The 15,113-nt window shown below is 48.2% G+C and overlaps 1 protein-coding gene across 1 annotated transcript in view; it reads left to right on the forward strand.

Annotated features, from left to right (window-relative positions):
- The window catches only part of LOC117235132, a 162,366-nt gene that overhangs the window by 20,894 nt on the left and 126,359 nt on the right, over positions 1–15,113 (forward strand). The window contains exon 2 of the mRNA XM_033496878.1: positions 557–1,039. Within this exon, the coding sequence (XP_033352769.1) occupies positions 557–1,039 (483 nt within the window). The remainder of the gene's footprint in view (positions 1–556; positions 1,040–15,113) is intronic.

Here is a 15,113-nt window from a genome sequence, read left to right on the forward strand (position 1 = left end):
TGGCTGGCTCGCGATCCAAGCCGCTTCATTTCCCTTTTTCCTGCCTTTCATCGATTGTTCGGCACGCTCATTTTTACGAGACGCCACGATAGCGGTGCTCGTTTTTCTCCGTAAAACCAAGACCTTGCACCCCTCGATTTTCGTCACGAAAGGACGATGGAAGAAGAAACGATATAAAAATGACTCGTTGATGATCGTTGGATATAACTTCAGAACGAATAGCTTACTTTAAGAGCATTCAAAAGTTGATTAAATGTTATTCCAAGAAGGCTTCCGATGATAAATTAAGGGCGCGTATAGTTCGTTTATAACTAGTTATACGATCAGAAATCTTACAACGCTCCCGCGATATTCGCACAACTTAAACTATAAAATACATAATGCTCTCGAGTAAAAAATAAAATATCATAGATGTGTATTTATTTTACTGGCTAACTGTAACAGATACTGGTATATAGCCTCGTATGTATATCGGGGATGGACTTTTACCTGCGATATAGGTATGCCGCGTTCGGTAGACGTATCTCAACACGTGAACCCACTTTACTCGTTTCAGAGGCAAGAACGGGGACTCCTCGACGGTTCAGGAGGCTGGCAACGGTAGCAGTGGCGGAGGATTGGGAAAATGGCTGCGCGAACATTTAGGAGGCGGCTCGAAGGGCGGTCAGGACGGCGGCGTTGCTACGAAAATGACCAGCGGCGTGGCGGTTGAGAGTCCCGGCAACGAAAAGCCCTTCGGGAAGACCATCTATACTTCGCAAAATCTGTACTGTAGTCTGCCGAGGGACCACGGTCGGCATGCTTACAATGGCGGCCGAAAGGCTGGCCACGGGAATTCCGTGAAGCTTCAAGGCCATGATCGACAACGATGTGCCAGCGTGAACCATCACGAGAAGATCACCTTCAGCGACCTTGGTACTTTGACGAGGGGCGGGCCGATCTATGGTAGCGAGGGGAAGACACTGAAGAAACGAAATCGCGATCGACGCAGGCATTCCCTGAACGAGATTCACGAGCAGGGCCGGCAACGTCGTAAAAGGTGAGCGAAAATTCTAATTAATTCCGTCAAACGCACTGGCATCGCGGGAAGAGACCCGCGTGCAAGACAGCGATTTACCGTGGTCGATGCAAACCACAGAGTCATCTTTCTGATCTACGACGACCGCAGATACGCGGCGAGATTAATTTAATTTGTTCAAGCCCACTCGCCTCGTGAGTAACCGTCGCTTTGTTCGTGTTTCGGGGCTAGACGTAATTGAAAACTTGATCATTACGTGGGACTCGACCAAGTTATACACGGGACGTTTCGTATAGTGGTAGTAAATAATTATACGAATAAATGTATGACAAATGATAGGTTTTTTGCGCCTGGTTTTAACAGTACTTGGATTCCTGGTTGCTCCCTTTTCAAATGTTCAAACCCGTTCTTACAGTACTCTTAGTCCATTAAAGGTACTACATATACGTTGTTCTATTATTATTAAAAACGACACGGTGCATTCAAAGTTGCAAGAAATTCGAACGCTCACGCCGCCACGTTTATATCGCTGTAATAAACGACCACCGAGCCGCTGCAATTAATTTCACGCGGTGACTCGCGCCAGAGGCGGTTTTCTTCTTCGCGGCGGTGGTTTTCCCGCGCTAGGGAATCGCTACTCGAAGCACGGTTAGACGATCGTTCCTTTTTGTCCGGGACTCGTCTCGGCGGTCGCGGGAACTTCGCGGAAGCCTCTCCACTTGGGAGACGAAGCCGTTTCTCTTCCCCTGATGATGAACAACGCGTCGAAAAAGGGAATTACGAAGGCTAGCCCGCGGCACGTTCAACACCCTTCGTCCCAACACGGCTTTCGACAAAAACGAAACGAGTCGTTGGCCGTGCGTCGCTCGCGACTAAGATTCCCCACGTTCTCGTGTTGGGTCCTGGACGCGAGCGCAGCCTCCACGAGCATTGAATCATCAACTGGAAGATTGCACCACAATGCGTCGAAACGGAAGCGCGTTCCGCTGCGAACAGTGCATCGTCCTGAACGTAACGAGACGACGACGACCTCGAGATTTCGTTTCGACATCGCTTTCCACCGCTGAGAAATCCGACGGGCGTTTCGTAGTTCCTCGGAGATAGAAAAAAAGAAGGAAAGAGTGTCATTGCATTGCAAATTGCCGTACTTTCGTTGCACGTCAGTCAGGCAGATTGTTTCTCGCGGAGAGTGCCGAGTCACCGAACGAGCGCAGATGCCGACGCTTGTACACGCGCGTTACGACAGACCTTAATGCCAATTCATTCGATGAAATTATAAAACACGCGGCACGCCGCGTAAGCCTCGAATCGCGGTTCTGTTGGTCGGCTCTGACCGCTTGCAACACACGGAATTCGCAGTCACGGTATTGTACAATTTCCTGTGGAGGAATACATCCCGCGGGGTGTAACCCCGATTTTTAAGCTTTGCCGAGCGTTGCGCGCGTATGTTCCTCTCGACGACTTCCTCGAACACGGACGCCGAGCTGCGATGTCGAATCTCGATGAGTACAGTCAGTTTAATCAATAACACTGGAAGATACGTAGAGACGAAGGTACTTGCACTTGGATGCGTCGCGTCTATTTTAGAATAATATTCTATTCTGTACCAGCTATTGTGACGTAGCTCTTGCTTCCACGTGTCTTCTTTCATTTTTATCTTCGAACTGGATCAACCTCGGGTACTCTGGAACCGGGTACATCAACCAGCCAGACAGTACTCGAGTATACTTCAACTTTGTATCTCTACGCTAACAATATCAACAGGATTACACTGGATCACAAGAGCCGTCCCGATATTCGCTTCTCGACAACCTTTTTCCTGCCATTTTCTCGCGCACGCCGGCCCCATAACCAGCTGGCGCGAACGAGCAAAGAAAACCGCCACCCCGCGTTCAGATACATATCGACGCTCCTTTCATAGTCCTCGAGATGAAACCACTCTCGGCTAGGATGATTTAACGCGGCAGTTTGCCGGTGCCCCCGCGAATGTCCGGTCATCACGACCATAGTAAGACGCTAGATCCTTACGCCGGTTGTAAGTGTCCACGACTGGTATGCGGCTAGTATGTACGTCTGGGATATATGGTTGTCTTCATACTCATCCTTCGTATAAGGTCCTCTTCATGCTGCACGTAGCCGTGCTCCCCGTCACGGAGAGGATCTGTGCTCGCGCAGCCCGCGAAATACCGATGTAGGCAGAGTTCGTCGGTCCTCGCTGTGTGCTTGGCCAGAGAAAGCAGGAAAGATAGAAAAGGTGAGACGAAGAACGAGAGAGGATGAGAAAGAGACGCGAATAGCAGGGTTGTTGGGCCCTGAATTTACGGCGGAGACCGCGATAACCTCGATAGCCCGACACGGGTATATTGCCGCCCCGAAGACGGTCAGCTGTCTATCGCGTCGCTGTTGCTGCCTCTCGTTGACTTTCTGCGCGTATCCTGCAATTTCGGGAATGCGTTTCTCTTTCCTGGCGAGAACACCGAGAAATCGAATACATAGGTCGGCTTCCACACGGGATGAAAGTAACGGCGGAGTTTCTTTCGATAGGGAAATTCTCCGCGGAACCAGCCGATACGGTGATCGACAACCGTCCACCGGGATCGATAACGCTGAAACGACACCAAGGGAACCGCCGCGACGGCGGCTGTCACGGTGCAGCCGATCGAATAGGCTGATGGAGCAAAAAAGCGAGCTCACAGAGCACATATTTCTCGCTCTCATATCTGCTCGGTGGTTGTTTATTAATGTTCAGCCAGCGCATAAACAATGACTCGAGAGCCGTTCCAGCTGGCTCTCCGGCGAAAAGTATTACGCGCACGGCGCGCGAGAGTGAGCGCGCTCTATAAAGCACGAGAATATCGTACAATCGGAGGCGGACGTCTCGGTATGTATCCACGTCAATGCAACGTACGACACTGGAAAGTGCTATACCTGTCACCGGCTCGACTCACTCACGTACACGCACGCGTGCCTGTCTATTGCGTCTGCTACCATCGAAAAAACCTTTTAAGTAACGACGTATTCTCACGCGTTTATTCACGAGCCACGCTCGCGGATACGACGCGGCTGCGCCTACTTATAACGCGCAGGTGCGAGCCAAGGTTTGTGCCTGTACACACGCGTTTCATCGACGCGGCCGAAACCGTCGTGTACACGCTCGGTATACTCGAGAGGCGTGTAAGAGTGCACATATTCCAATACACCGTCACAAAATAGCCGGATTCGGCGTTGTGTTAACGTATTCGTTAGGCCAGTTACACTGACACGTTCGCGTCAGGCAACACTTGCTCTTCTTCCTTTCTCTGCCGAAGTCTCTTGGGCCAGCTCTCCCTTCCCTGCGTTCTCGAGCCATCGACAAGGCCCTTCGGTGCTCTCCCTACTCTCTCTTTATCTTCCTCTTTCTCCGTTCACCTCGCCCTTAAACTCTCTCCTCCGTCATTCGCTTTCCTGCAGGCTCTCGTGAGCTAAATATAGCTAAGGCTGAGATATAAATAGAATAACCCCGCGGGCCAAGATGGCTGGGGTCAGCTCTTGCATCGTCGTCTTCGCCTTCTTATTCTTCTTCTTATTCTTACGCCTTTTCTCCTTCTTCCTCTCCTTCTTCCTCTTCGCCTTCCCAGCTGCTGATTTTTCTTCTGGTTTCTTTTGCACATGTTGGCTGCCCTGAGCTCACCAGGATTTACCTGTCCCCTTGGTGTTCGTACGGCTACTCCAAAGGCTTTAACACCTTCGTGTCCGCCCCGGGCAATTCCATTGGCCGACCTTAGACCGGAGAGGTCGGTTCCCCCGATAAGAGGTCACCGACATGGGTCCTCGGTTGCTCACCACCCTTCACGGAGCCCGAGGTTTCGGCCGTTCGCGTGTTCTGGAGTTTTATTGCTCGCCGCGCTTGATCTTACGTAAAATAAATGCCGGCGCGTTTCGCAGCGAGTCGCGTATCCATGTGACCGCCACGTAAAAATTTGAATTCCGATCTCGTCGAACCTCCTCGGACGAGATTCGGAGTGAAACGAACGTGGACGGGCATAGCATGACGTAACCGAATGGAACGTCGGAAGAGCAGAAAGGGAGAAACGGTTAGATATTCCATTTTCGTAGGTTTTCGACTCGTAACTCGAATTCGTATCTTTTTCGACGTTCGAATCGGAAATGTTGCGTCGTCGTAGCTCTCTTGAGTACCGAGTTCCTGTCTAATCGGCCTAGATTGAACGGCGACCCACGTACGACCTACTGCTTTATACGGGGGATACGGTTCGCGGAATATCCTGCGTTTATCATTCTATACGAGAACTGGAGGTCGCAGGATCGGAACAGGAGAGACAGCAGAGGAGGAAGAAGAAGAAGGAGATGAAGAAAACGAGGAAGACGGCTCGAGGCTCCGTTCGACCCTGGCCAGGGCCGTATCGGCGGGATTAATGGCAGTGACATCCCGCTCGTGGCCAGATGAGATTCTCTGGCTCGGTCGCGAGAACGAGCAGGAGAAAGAAGAGGGGAAACGACGAGGAAAGCAAGCACGGCGAGAGGGACAAACGGGGAGAGAGTGAACGAGAAAGAGAGAGGGGAGATCGACGAAAAAGAGGAGGAAGGAGAAGATGTCCAGAAGAAGAAGAAGAAGAAGAAGAAGAAGAAGAAGTCGACAACGACGAAGCATGGTGGAGGTGGAGGGCACCCGATGTGAGTCGAGTGCGTTGACCTTAGGATTCGATGCGCGTCCTTGAGGATACCAAGATGGCGGGTTTATGCAACCGGCCACAATGGTATCCGCTGCAGGCTGCGGATCGTCTCTCTCTCGTTGCGTTCTATTTGACGCACGACGCGATTCGACGTGGTTACATTCTCGGGGGACTCTCGTGTGTGCACACTGGCACACACGTTCTTCCAGCGTTCGCGGCGGTCTCCTTCTCTTGTAGAAGAGCGCGCGGTGGCGCACTCGGCCACACGGGTACACGCGTGCACGCACAACGTGCGTACGACCGGCACCGACATGAGCTTAAAGACGCGCCGTTAAACCCAGTCAGTCCAGTTTCCATCGGCGCAGCCTGCATGGACGAGCCAGGAATACGGCGTCGATTTGAAAGGAAATCAAATCCGTGGAAAGGCCAACGAACGGCTTGGGATGTGCGCGAGAGCGTACGACCTCTGCCACTCTTACCACGCGCGCAGACCCGTGCACCGATCACGCGAAATATGGAAAAGCAGCCACTATTTTCGATGATCGTCCTTGAGGGGTCCTTAGAGCGTTCTCGTGACTTAACTCGTTAAACACCGGTCAAAGCACGTTCGTCATTGGCTCGCCAACAAGCTTGTTCTCTCCGTTTCGAGCAGCTTTTTTCCTCTCCACCTTCGATTCCTTTCGAAGACGTTGTCGCTTTCTTGAAACACTGGCTACAACTCCTACGACTCGTTCTGCCTCCGTGTGACATTTTCTGAATTTCTCCGACGGCGGCTATTGATAGCGAGCAGCGTGGCATTTTTACAAGGCCCCGGGATGAGAGTCGATCGTACGGTTCTTATTAAAACGATCGATCCATCGAGCGTGTACGCGTCCGTTTCTTTTCGGTCTCGATCCTGGGCAGCTGGCCGCGCAGTCGTTGCGTGTGTACTGGCAGCGCACGAAACGTTCGCCGGAGCGACCAATAAATTTTGTCGCGGCCTGTCCGCCGGCTATAAAGATTCGGGAACTGGAACTCAGGAAATTGGTACGTCAGTGTCATCGGGATGTAAAAACTTGTTTCTTCTTCCTACTGCACACCGAGGCATGTATATCGTGGCAGGGAAAAAAGCCGCGGGGATTCGATACTTGACAATCGAACCATGGCCACAACGACGACCCTCTGCGACCATTCGCGCACTAACTGCGTATGTGTGCGCGCTCTTGAGGGGGAGTCCGAGTGTAATCGTGTGCTCGTGCATACGGCCTGGCATCGAGACACAAGTACATAGTTACACCAGTACAGACTGAGTACAGAGACACGTACACAGAAGGTACTTACACATACGCGACTCAAGCAGGGATCCTTGATCCTACAGGAATGCAGTCTTGGCGGCCCACGCGGCCTCAAGTACCCCACTCTCCGTCTCTGTCTCTTGTTCACTTGCCAGGTTGCCTCGTTCCTCTTTCTTCGTTTTCACGAGATCTAATCCCCGTAGGGCCGTTCGTAAAGCAAAGACCAGTATTGGTCGAATGCACGCACCTTTTCGTTATTCCGCATATTTTCCCCGGTGAAGCGTAAACGCACTGTTACGAGATTATTAAAAGCGAAAGGTACACCCGTAAAGAACCTTAGAGCGATTTAGTTTTTCGAGTACGAAGGGCAGAAGGAAGATGGTAATCGGCGATTCGGCCAACCGACAGTGACCAAGACAAATCACCGTTACTACTGTTATTCTCGTATCGTCGGTGAAATCTGAACTCGGGAAATCAAACGCGGCAATTTATCAGCCGAGCGCAGATTCCCCGATTAAAATAGGGAAAGATCCTATACGATAAATTGTTCGAAGCGCAGAAATCCAAGTGGGCCTGGTAAATCAAGGGAAACTGAATCCGAGCTTGCGCTGGGTGGCTCGTTCCGTTGGAGCTCTCTCGAGAGAGAGTTGTTAGCTTCGAACAATCGTGTCTACGTTTTCCTCTACGTGTACGCGAGAACCGCGAAAACAAACTGAGGTAGAGAAAGGAGAAACGATAAACGACAAAGGCGAGAACAACGCCCGGCGTGGTCGTACCTTTCCAGATTTTTTGCCACGTATGCGCCGGTTATTAATTCCTGGCCGTTTAACGTCCGGCGAACAGAATGATAGTCGGGTTTCAGCTCGTTGTGTTCCACCGTCACGCGGTTCTCGCGTGATCGAACGAGCCACGTCTCCCATAAATAAACTTTTCATACATCAGCATGGAGACCGTGGCAGCATGGAATAAAGCACATAGAGAGATGAAATCGTAGCCTGCACACCGCAGGATGCGCAGTGCATCCGCACTGACGGTGTCCGGTAGCTCGCAGCGGTTTAATCGACGTCCCGCGAGGAACTTTTCCTCCCAAGCATTTCTCCGACGCGAGACCAGCGCGAGCAGTTAAACAAGCAACACCGTATACGCGCGCCAGCGCGCTCTCGAGAGGGAAGATCATCTTCGATCTTCAAGGTCGACTGCATGCTGCTCGAGGCCTTCTCGAGGAGGCGTCGATCCAGCTACGGCGAATTCGTTCGACTGTTTTCTTCGTCCCGCAGCTGTTTCCTTCCTCCGTATTCACTTACGTTCAGGTGCCACGTTTGCCCATCCCTCTCGTCTCGACGTTGCAACGTCTCCAATTACGTACACGCTGAATTTCTGTGCCCGTGTCCCTCGATTATCCGAAACATGACGCCACCCCCGCAGAAAGAAAACTTTAGCGTTGCGTTAGAATACGACGAAGACAAGGTATTTAAATCTAGAAGGCGTCGATGAGATATCAAACACCGTTCTGATTCTTACGAACCTCTTTCACCTCGAACGATTAATTCCTTCAATTTCTTTCGTTAGATGACACAATATAAGTTCGATGTGTCTTATTCTTTGGAAGATTTTGGGTTAGAAAGGGAAGAGGAAGAAGCTCGAAGCGAGGAGAGGGAATCAGAAAAAGAAATAGAGCCCGCGTGGAATGTTATTACGGATCTGTTCGAAGATGATAGGTACGAGGAGGAAGAATTTCACGAGGAGAAAGAAGTAGGTGAAGAGGAGGAGATGTCGCTTTCCACGACGGTTTCTACCATCGAGGAAAAGGTTATAGAGGAAGCGCCGAGTCCGGTAGAATCTGAACACGTGTTTGCCGAGATACCTATAGAGGTGCGCATAAACCGTCGTTATCCTTGTAAGTGCCTAGCTGTTCGCAGTATTTCTACTTTTGATCCGGATATTTGCACACAATATGATCGATGCATTGTAAGTGCAGAAGAAATAAATGACAAAAAAGTTCCTAACATTTCTTTTCTAGAGTCCGGCTGAACGTGAAACGATTATCGACAAATTGAGAGAATTACTATCCGAAAGATCCAATCTGAGAAGGAAAAATAGGCTGTTGGAAATATGGGTCACTCGAAATATGAAGAAGGTCAGGCTACAATACTCAGATTCATCATTTTCGATGCTTTACATTCCATATTACATAAGTGCCCCTTTTGGCGAAAGAACAATGGCGCCCGAGTTTGACCTCTTGTTGCATAAGCGATCGTTCGGATAGACTCAACAACGTATGACACCCTCGGATTCCACAAAGACCCGCGAACAAATGGAAGAGATATACAAGGAAGCGCTGCGCGAATACAAGATGCAGGTCGACGAGATATTGACGCGGGAGGCGGAATTGACATACGAGATACAGAATTACACGCAAAAGGTTACGACGCTCAAAGAGGAGGATGATCGAATCTTCGGACTGTTTCTCAACCGTCAGAAAGAAGTATCTGTTGGCTTAGTCTTCTCGAAAACTGGCAGGAAACTCACGGAGAAGATGATGGACAATCTGATACGTCGACAGGTGTTTTTACTTACTACCAATTATTCATTCCTTTTAAATCAACGATAATTTCCGAACCTTTTTTATCAGACTACACGACGTTTGATCTTGGCCAGAGATCGTCAGAGCTACGTGTTTCTTCAACATCGTCTCGACGATTTGAATATGCATCTTAAAATCGCTGAAACTTTAGGAGAAGGAATGACTACGATGGATTACGAGGCGCTTCACATCGCCAATTGTGGCTACAAGGACAGATTGGATGAAAGAGACCGTGAATTAGAAAGGCTTCGAATCAAGTACGTCTGTATGAACTACGTTATATTTTAGATGATTTTTCTCGTGACATTTCGATCAGAATCGCAGAAACAGTAAATGGCGTAGCTCAATACAAGGAAAAAGAGGTATGCATAGCGGAGGACATAGAATTCGAGCAAAAGAATCTCGATCGAAAACGCGAAGAGAACACTAAAATTCGGGAACGCGTAAACAATGCTCACGTGGCGCTCAATGAGATACGAGAGACTTTGAACGAGAGAAGCACTTCTGCTGGACTCCTAGTGGCTCAGTAAGCATTCTCTATGGAACGTGAAACGTTTTTACTCGATCGATGTCACTGAGTTTTTATTTAGGCAAGAGTTGATGGAAATGCAGAAAATGATAACGATGAAAAAAGAACTGAAAGCCAAGATCGAACTGATAAAGCAGGAGATTGAATTGTATCACCCAATGAAACAGAAGATCAAGAAAAGTCAGCAGTTGCGCGCGACATATCCGTAGAAAAACAACAATTACTTCTAATAAAAATTTATGTTAAAACGGAAATCGATTGTAGAAGAAAAAGTTTCGCTATTTATAGAATTCAATCTAGTCATCTGATTTCTTACATTGTACACCCATGTAACTGTCTCGCTTACCTCGTAAGCAATTTATCACCTTTCTCACTGCATTCGAATGAAGTTTCGTATTCTCTTTGGAATCGTATTAATTTGATCGGTCGTGTCAGACCGCCCACAAAGATTTCAAGATCGATACGTCGATATGATCACGGCTACGTATTAATCTCTTGAAATTTTTTCTCCATCCACTCGGCGACAAGTTTTCCCATTGAGAATCGTATTAATTAATTATAGAATCGCGAATGTGCAAGAAAAATGAAACTGCATGAAAATTTCTAGCAGATTTATGTTTCGTCGCACGCGTGACGTGGTTTTCCTGCTAGCTTGTGGCGTCACGTCGAAGATATCGCTTGCATGTAACTAATTTCAAAGTTTTCAGCACTCTTTTCTTTCTGCGCATGCGATACGAAAGTAGAAAACTTGTTATAAATTGATTGCTGGAGAGAATACTAACTCTCTCCCTGTAAACGCTTTGGACCGCTGTTCACTTTGTTAATTAAACGATAATCCTGAAATGATATTACACGCACAGTGATTTCTATATCTCGTAACACGTATCTACCTTTCCCCCGATGTAAGACGATTACAAAGCCTTCATTCGAATATTAAAAATCCGCCTTCGGAACAGTTAACTAATAGAAGTCGAATGTTCCGTGAAGTAATCTAAAATTCATATTGTATCTTGCTCAATTTTCTAAGTTCTCGAGTTTCCTTGACAACGCGGACCATATATCTTGACTCGTTCGAGTTCGCGAAGCAACTTTGTAGCGGGAGTTTCATAATCGCCATTACACTCGGCGATGAGTTAGCTTTAGATTAGCAAAAGCGCTTCATTGTCAGCGTGTGGGTAGTTTCATTCATTCATTCGTCCACCTACTCGGGAACGGGATTATTTAAAATATTCTAAAGGTTATCCGTACGCTCACGCGTTAAGCTCGCTCCCTAGCGAATCCCGGAAAAGAATCGCGCCTATTAATTTCACGTGGGCGTAGAACGTACTTTGGTTGGTCAGATAAAATCAGACAAGGGTGGATCTCCTGCTGTTTATATCCAAAGGGCATGGTCATCGATCGGGAATAAGGTTTGAACATCGCGCTCGAATCTCGTTCGCATGATTTCGGGCCAATTAGGGCCGGCGTTGAAACCATTAATTCTTTTTGGTAATTTGTCCGTAGCTGGAATTGATTTAAGGCCAACGCTGGATGGAAGGTAAGACGAATGGTCGTCCGTGGAAAAAGAAAAGAGATGACGTGTCAATTAAGCTACCCTACAATCCAGCGGAAAGTTATATGCAAAAGGCCGGGACGCGTAGAAAGATAAATCACGGTAAATCTGGGCTCGAACATGCTTGATCGGACGATTATTTATACCCGTCATTCACGAATCGACGGCTCGTTGACCGTTAATCGCGAACGCGCCCCTTGTCTGTAAATCATTTAACGAGCATAATACTCGATACGTTGTAACATCTGCAGTGAATATTCGTTTCTACTCGTGGAAAATTATCCTCCATTATTTATCGTAACGAAAGTAGCGCCAGCATCTCACCGTTGCACTTGCTAATTCTTAAGCGTCGACCGTGTGTCCCCTCTGCGGACCGTTAGAATTCGTATTCATCGTCGACTACCTGCTAACGTGGCGCGATCCAACCGATACTCCAAGGAAATTCTTTTCCTCTTGCCTCCTTAAAGATTCCACTTTCGCACCGTCTCGTATACCTGGGGCTACCGTCACCCATGTGCATCTTCCCAGAAAGTCTCCCTCTTTTCTTCGAAGCACAGATAACGTCGCACACAGGGATTCGAGTTATAAATCTCTTCCCATTTCTCGCCGGATTTGTGACTCTTTCGTGACCGTTTCCGGAACACTGACGGAAAAACTGGTTTGTGTCCGAATGCTGGTATTTTGTCGGGGTCGAACCTTACCAGCAAGGAAGGGCACGTCGAACGAAACGCCGCTCCGCGTAAGCTGAGTGGCTGGTCAAAGACAACGGTGTGCGAAACACAGGGAAAAGTTCCGTGGCAGATTATGCAGATCTGATGTATTTGCATTTAGTTAGCATACATGCCGTTCGTTGCACGGCCGGGTCTACGCTATGGACTTTCATCTATTTATCATAAAAAGTACACGGTAACAGATCCCGATGGATCCCTTTGTTGCTGTCGCGCCACCTCACCCTACATCGATTAAAGAATTCTTCTTGGACTTTATCGTGCTTTATTCATGACATCACGAAATTCTTTGGATTCACGTAGATTTTACGATATATTTGCACTGTATCTTTGTGTCTCGCGTATTCAGGCACAAAGTGGGACGATCGATCTGTCACGATTGCTTCGTTGTTCTCGCAATGAGATTACGAAGGGTGGCCGCGTTCGACCAACTGGAATAACGATGTACACAAGTCGTAAGTGAGCGGAACTTTAAAAGTTACCGTTTGCTTTCACGCAGGCGCAAAGTTGCCGAAACAGAACGATATCACGGTAAATTATACCGTTGCAGCGTTGTTTCGGTGGAACGTGACTGGTCGGTGGGAGAAACAAGGCGATTAACGTTTCGGCGATACGGGCCACTGAAATTTTGCGAATCGAGCAATATAGTGCGGCAATTACGCGAACGCGGAACCCAACCGTAAAAGGGAAAACGCGCGTTAAGGAATCATGTCCATTCTCAAGGTCGACCGGTATCCTACCGGCCCCTACCGTAGACTGCATAACGCGTTTCTATTACGCGGTCAATTGCAGCGATTGTTGCGTGCCTCTCGCAATCAGCGCCACCGAGCCTGCACGTGTGCTTTCTCTTTCTCCTCTTCTGCCACGCCGCCTTTTTCCCTTTTTTCCCTCCGTTAAAAATAGCGGTAAAATATACGCGTTCCTTGATTTATAGCTATTAAAATTATACCACATCGTTCCCGCGATCGGTCCATGAAGAATAGGATTAATTTAACGCGATTAGATACCGAGTGACCGATGTCGTAACAACAGCTGTACCGGGTGGCGCGTCGCGAGTGTAAGTACGATTGCCGCGAAAAATAGCGAAACACAAAGAGGCTGTCACAACTGGCAAATTACCAGGGAAAGATTGACGTTTAATGGGTGTCAAAATAACAATACCAGCGTTGCGGAGATTAGACGGTTCGCGCAGCGGCAAACGAGGACTTGACGCGGGGGAATGATAATTCGGATAAAATGAAACGATCGATAAATCACGCAGCGAATGTGATTTTATTTTTGGTAATTCCTCGCCTGTTAGTTAAATTGATAGAAATTACGATCTCCTCGCGTGTCTACTCTATATAACCTTTTCGGAGTATCTACGTGGTGTCAGTGTACGAAGAACGGTCATTTCTACTTTAGATTCGAGATTTCTTTCTGAAATTCGATCCTGATTGCTCCAAATATGAGAAAGACGAGAAAGTTCTTGTAATAATCTTCGACCCAGTTTCTCAAATGATGCAATCTCGAAATCCATTCGATGTAGGTCACATTGCACAATCCTAGAGAGAAGATCCCGAATTTAGCAATCGCGGGTCTGTAGCATCGGAACGGAGGCAGTTGATCCGGTCATCAGGACACAAAAGCGCCTTTCCGTGGGGATTGCGCCACGAGAAAATAGCGTAATCATGGTGATTAACGAGAAAACTATGTCTCCGATGTGTTCTCCGCGGTGCTTCTAGTCGGAGCCAGTCGACGATCGGAAACAGGCAGCCACGCGCGTGACACGTATCGTGACGAACAGACAATGCCGCGGATCGATACGTGGCACAGCAATTTAAATACAAGCAGACAGTGACACGCGGGTTGCGCATACCTTCGCTTTCTTTCGCGACAGAGAGCCTAACAGAGCAACAAGCGAGCTGCGGCGCGTTCATGAGCAGGACGCCGCGTTCTGTTCGATGGTCGTCACCGAGAGTAAACGCAATTGGTAGTGGATCATCTGCCGTGCTCTCGGGTATTTAGGAATAGTTTAATGGCAGCGATCATTAACTCAACTTCCAAGCAGTGGTATGGTGAACGTTGTCCTTGACAAAAGGCAAGGCAGATGGTCAGCAAGACGATGAAACGATGGAGCGTCTTACTGAACGTGGCACGGTGGTATGCGCAGTGGCTCGTGTGTGACTTGGAGCGCACGGACGCCTGTTTATTTTCAAACTGGTCAAGAACAAGAGGAATGTTGAATACGTGGGAGTGCAGCAGCGTTCATAAACTTTCTACGAAAAGTATACAGGAATCGATCATTGTTCGAATTAAATTACGATTTTTCTTCCTTTGTGACTTCTTTGGAAGGAAGGGACGGAAGATTTGGAAGACTTAAAATGGATATCAAATATTCATTAGCGGGCAAGAGTGTATTTCGAATCGTGCGTGTCACTCGAAAATACGAAATCGCAATTTTTACGTTACATTGGTAAACGGCATGGCCGACCCGTAAAGTCTCGCCGAACTGAAACGTACACGGACAGCATTATGTAAGTATACTCATAAACATGTAATAAACGCGCGGGTATGCCGCGTTTTAGTCACATTTTATGGGACAGAGGCCGCGTGGGTGAAGGAAGCGAGAGAACTCGCCACGAGTTTTATGGTATCGAGAATGTACATTTCTTTGTGGAAGGACCACCGATGTCCACGATAAACATTCGGGTGTATCTACAGGAACGGTAATCCGTTATCATTGAATTTCGTTTTACTGCCATCGTTCACCGGACCG

The sequence above is a fragment of the Bombus vosnesenskii genome, unplaced genomic scaffold, assembly GCF_011952255.1.
Source record: "Bombus vosnesenskii isolate JDL3184/JDL3185 unplaced genomic scaffold, Bvos_JDL3184-5_v1.1 scf7180000013314, whole genome shotgun sequence".
Classification (NCBI taxonomy): domain Eukaryota; kingdom Metazoa; phylum Arthropoda; class Insecta; order Hymenoptera; family Apidae; genus Bombus; species Bombus vosnesenskii.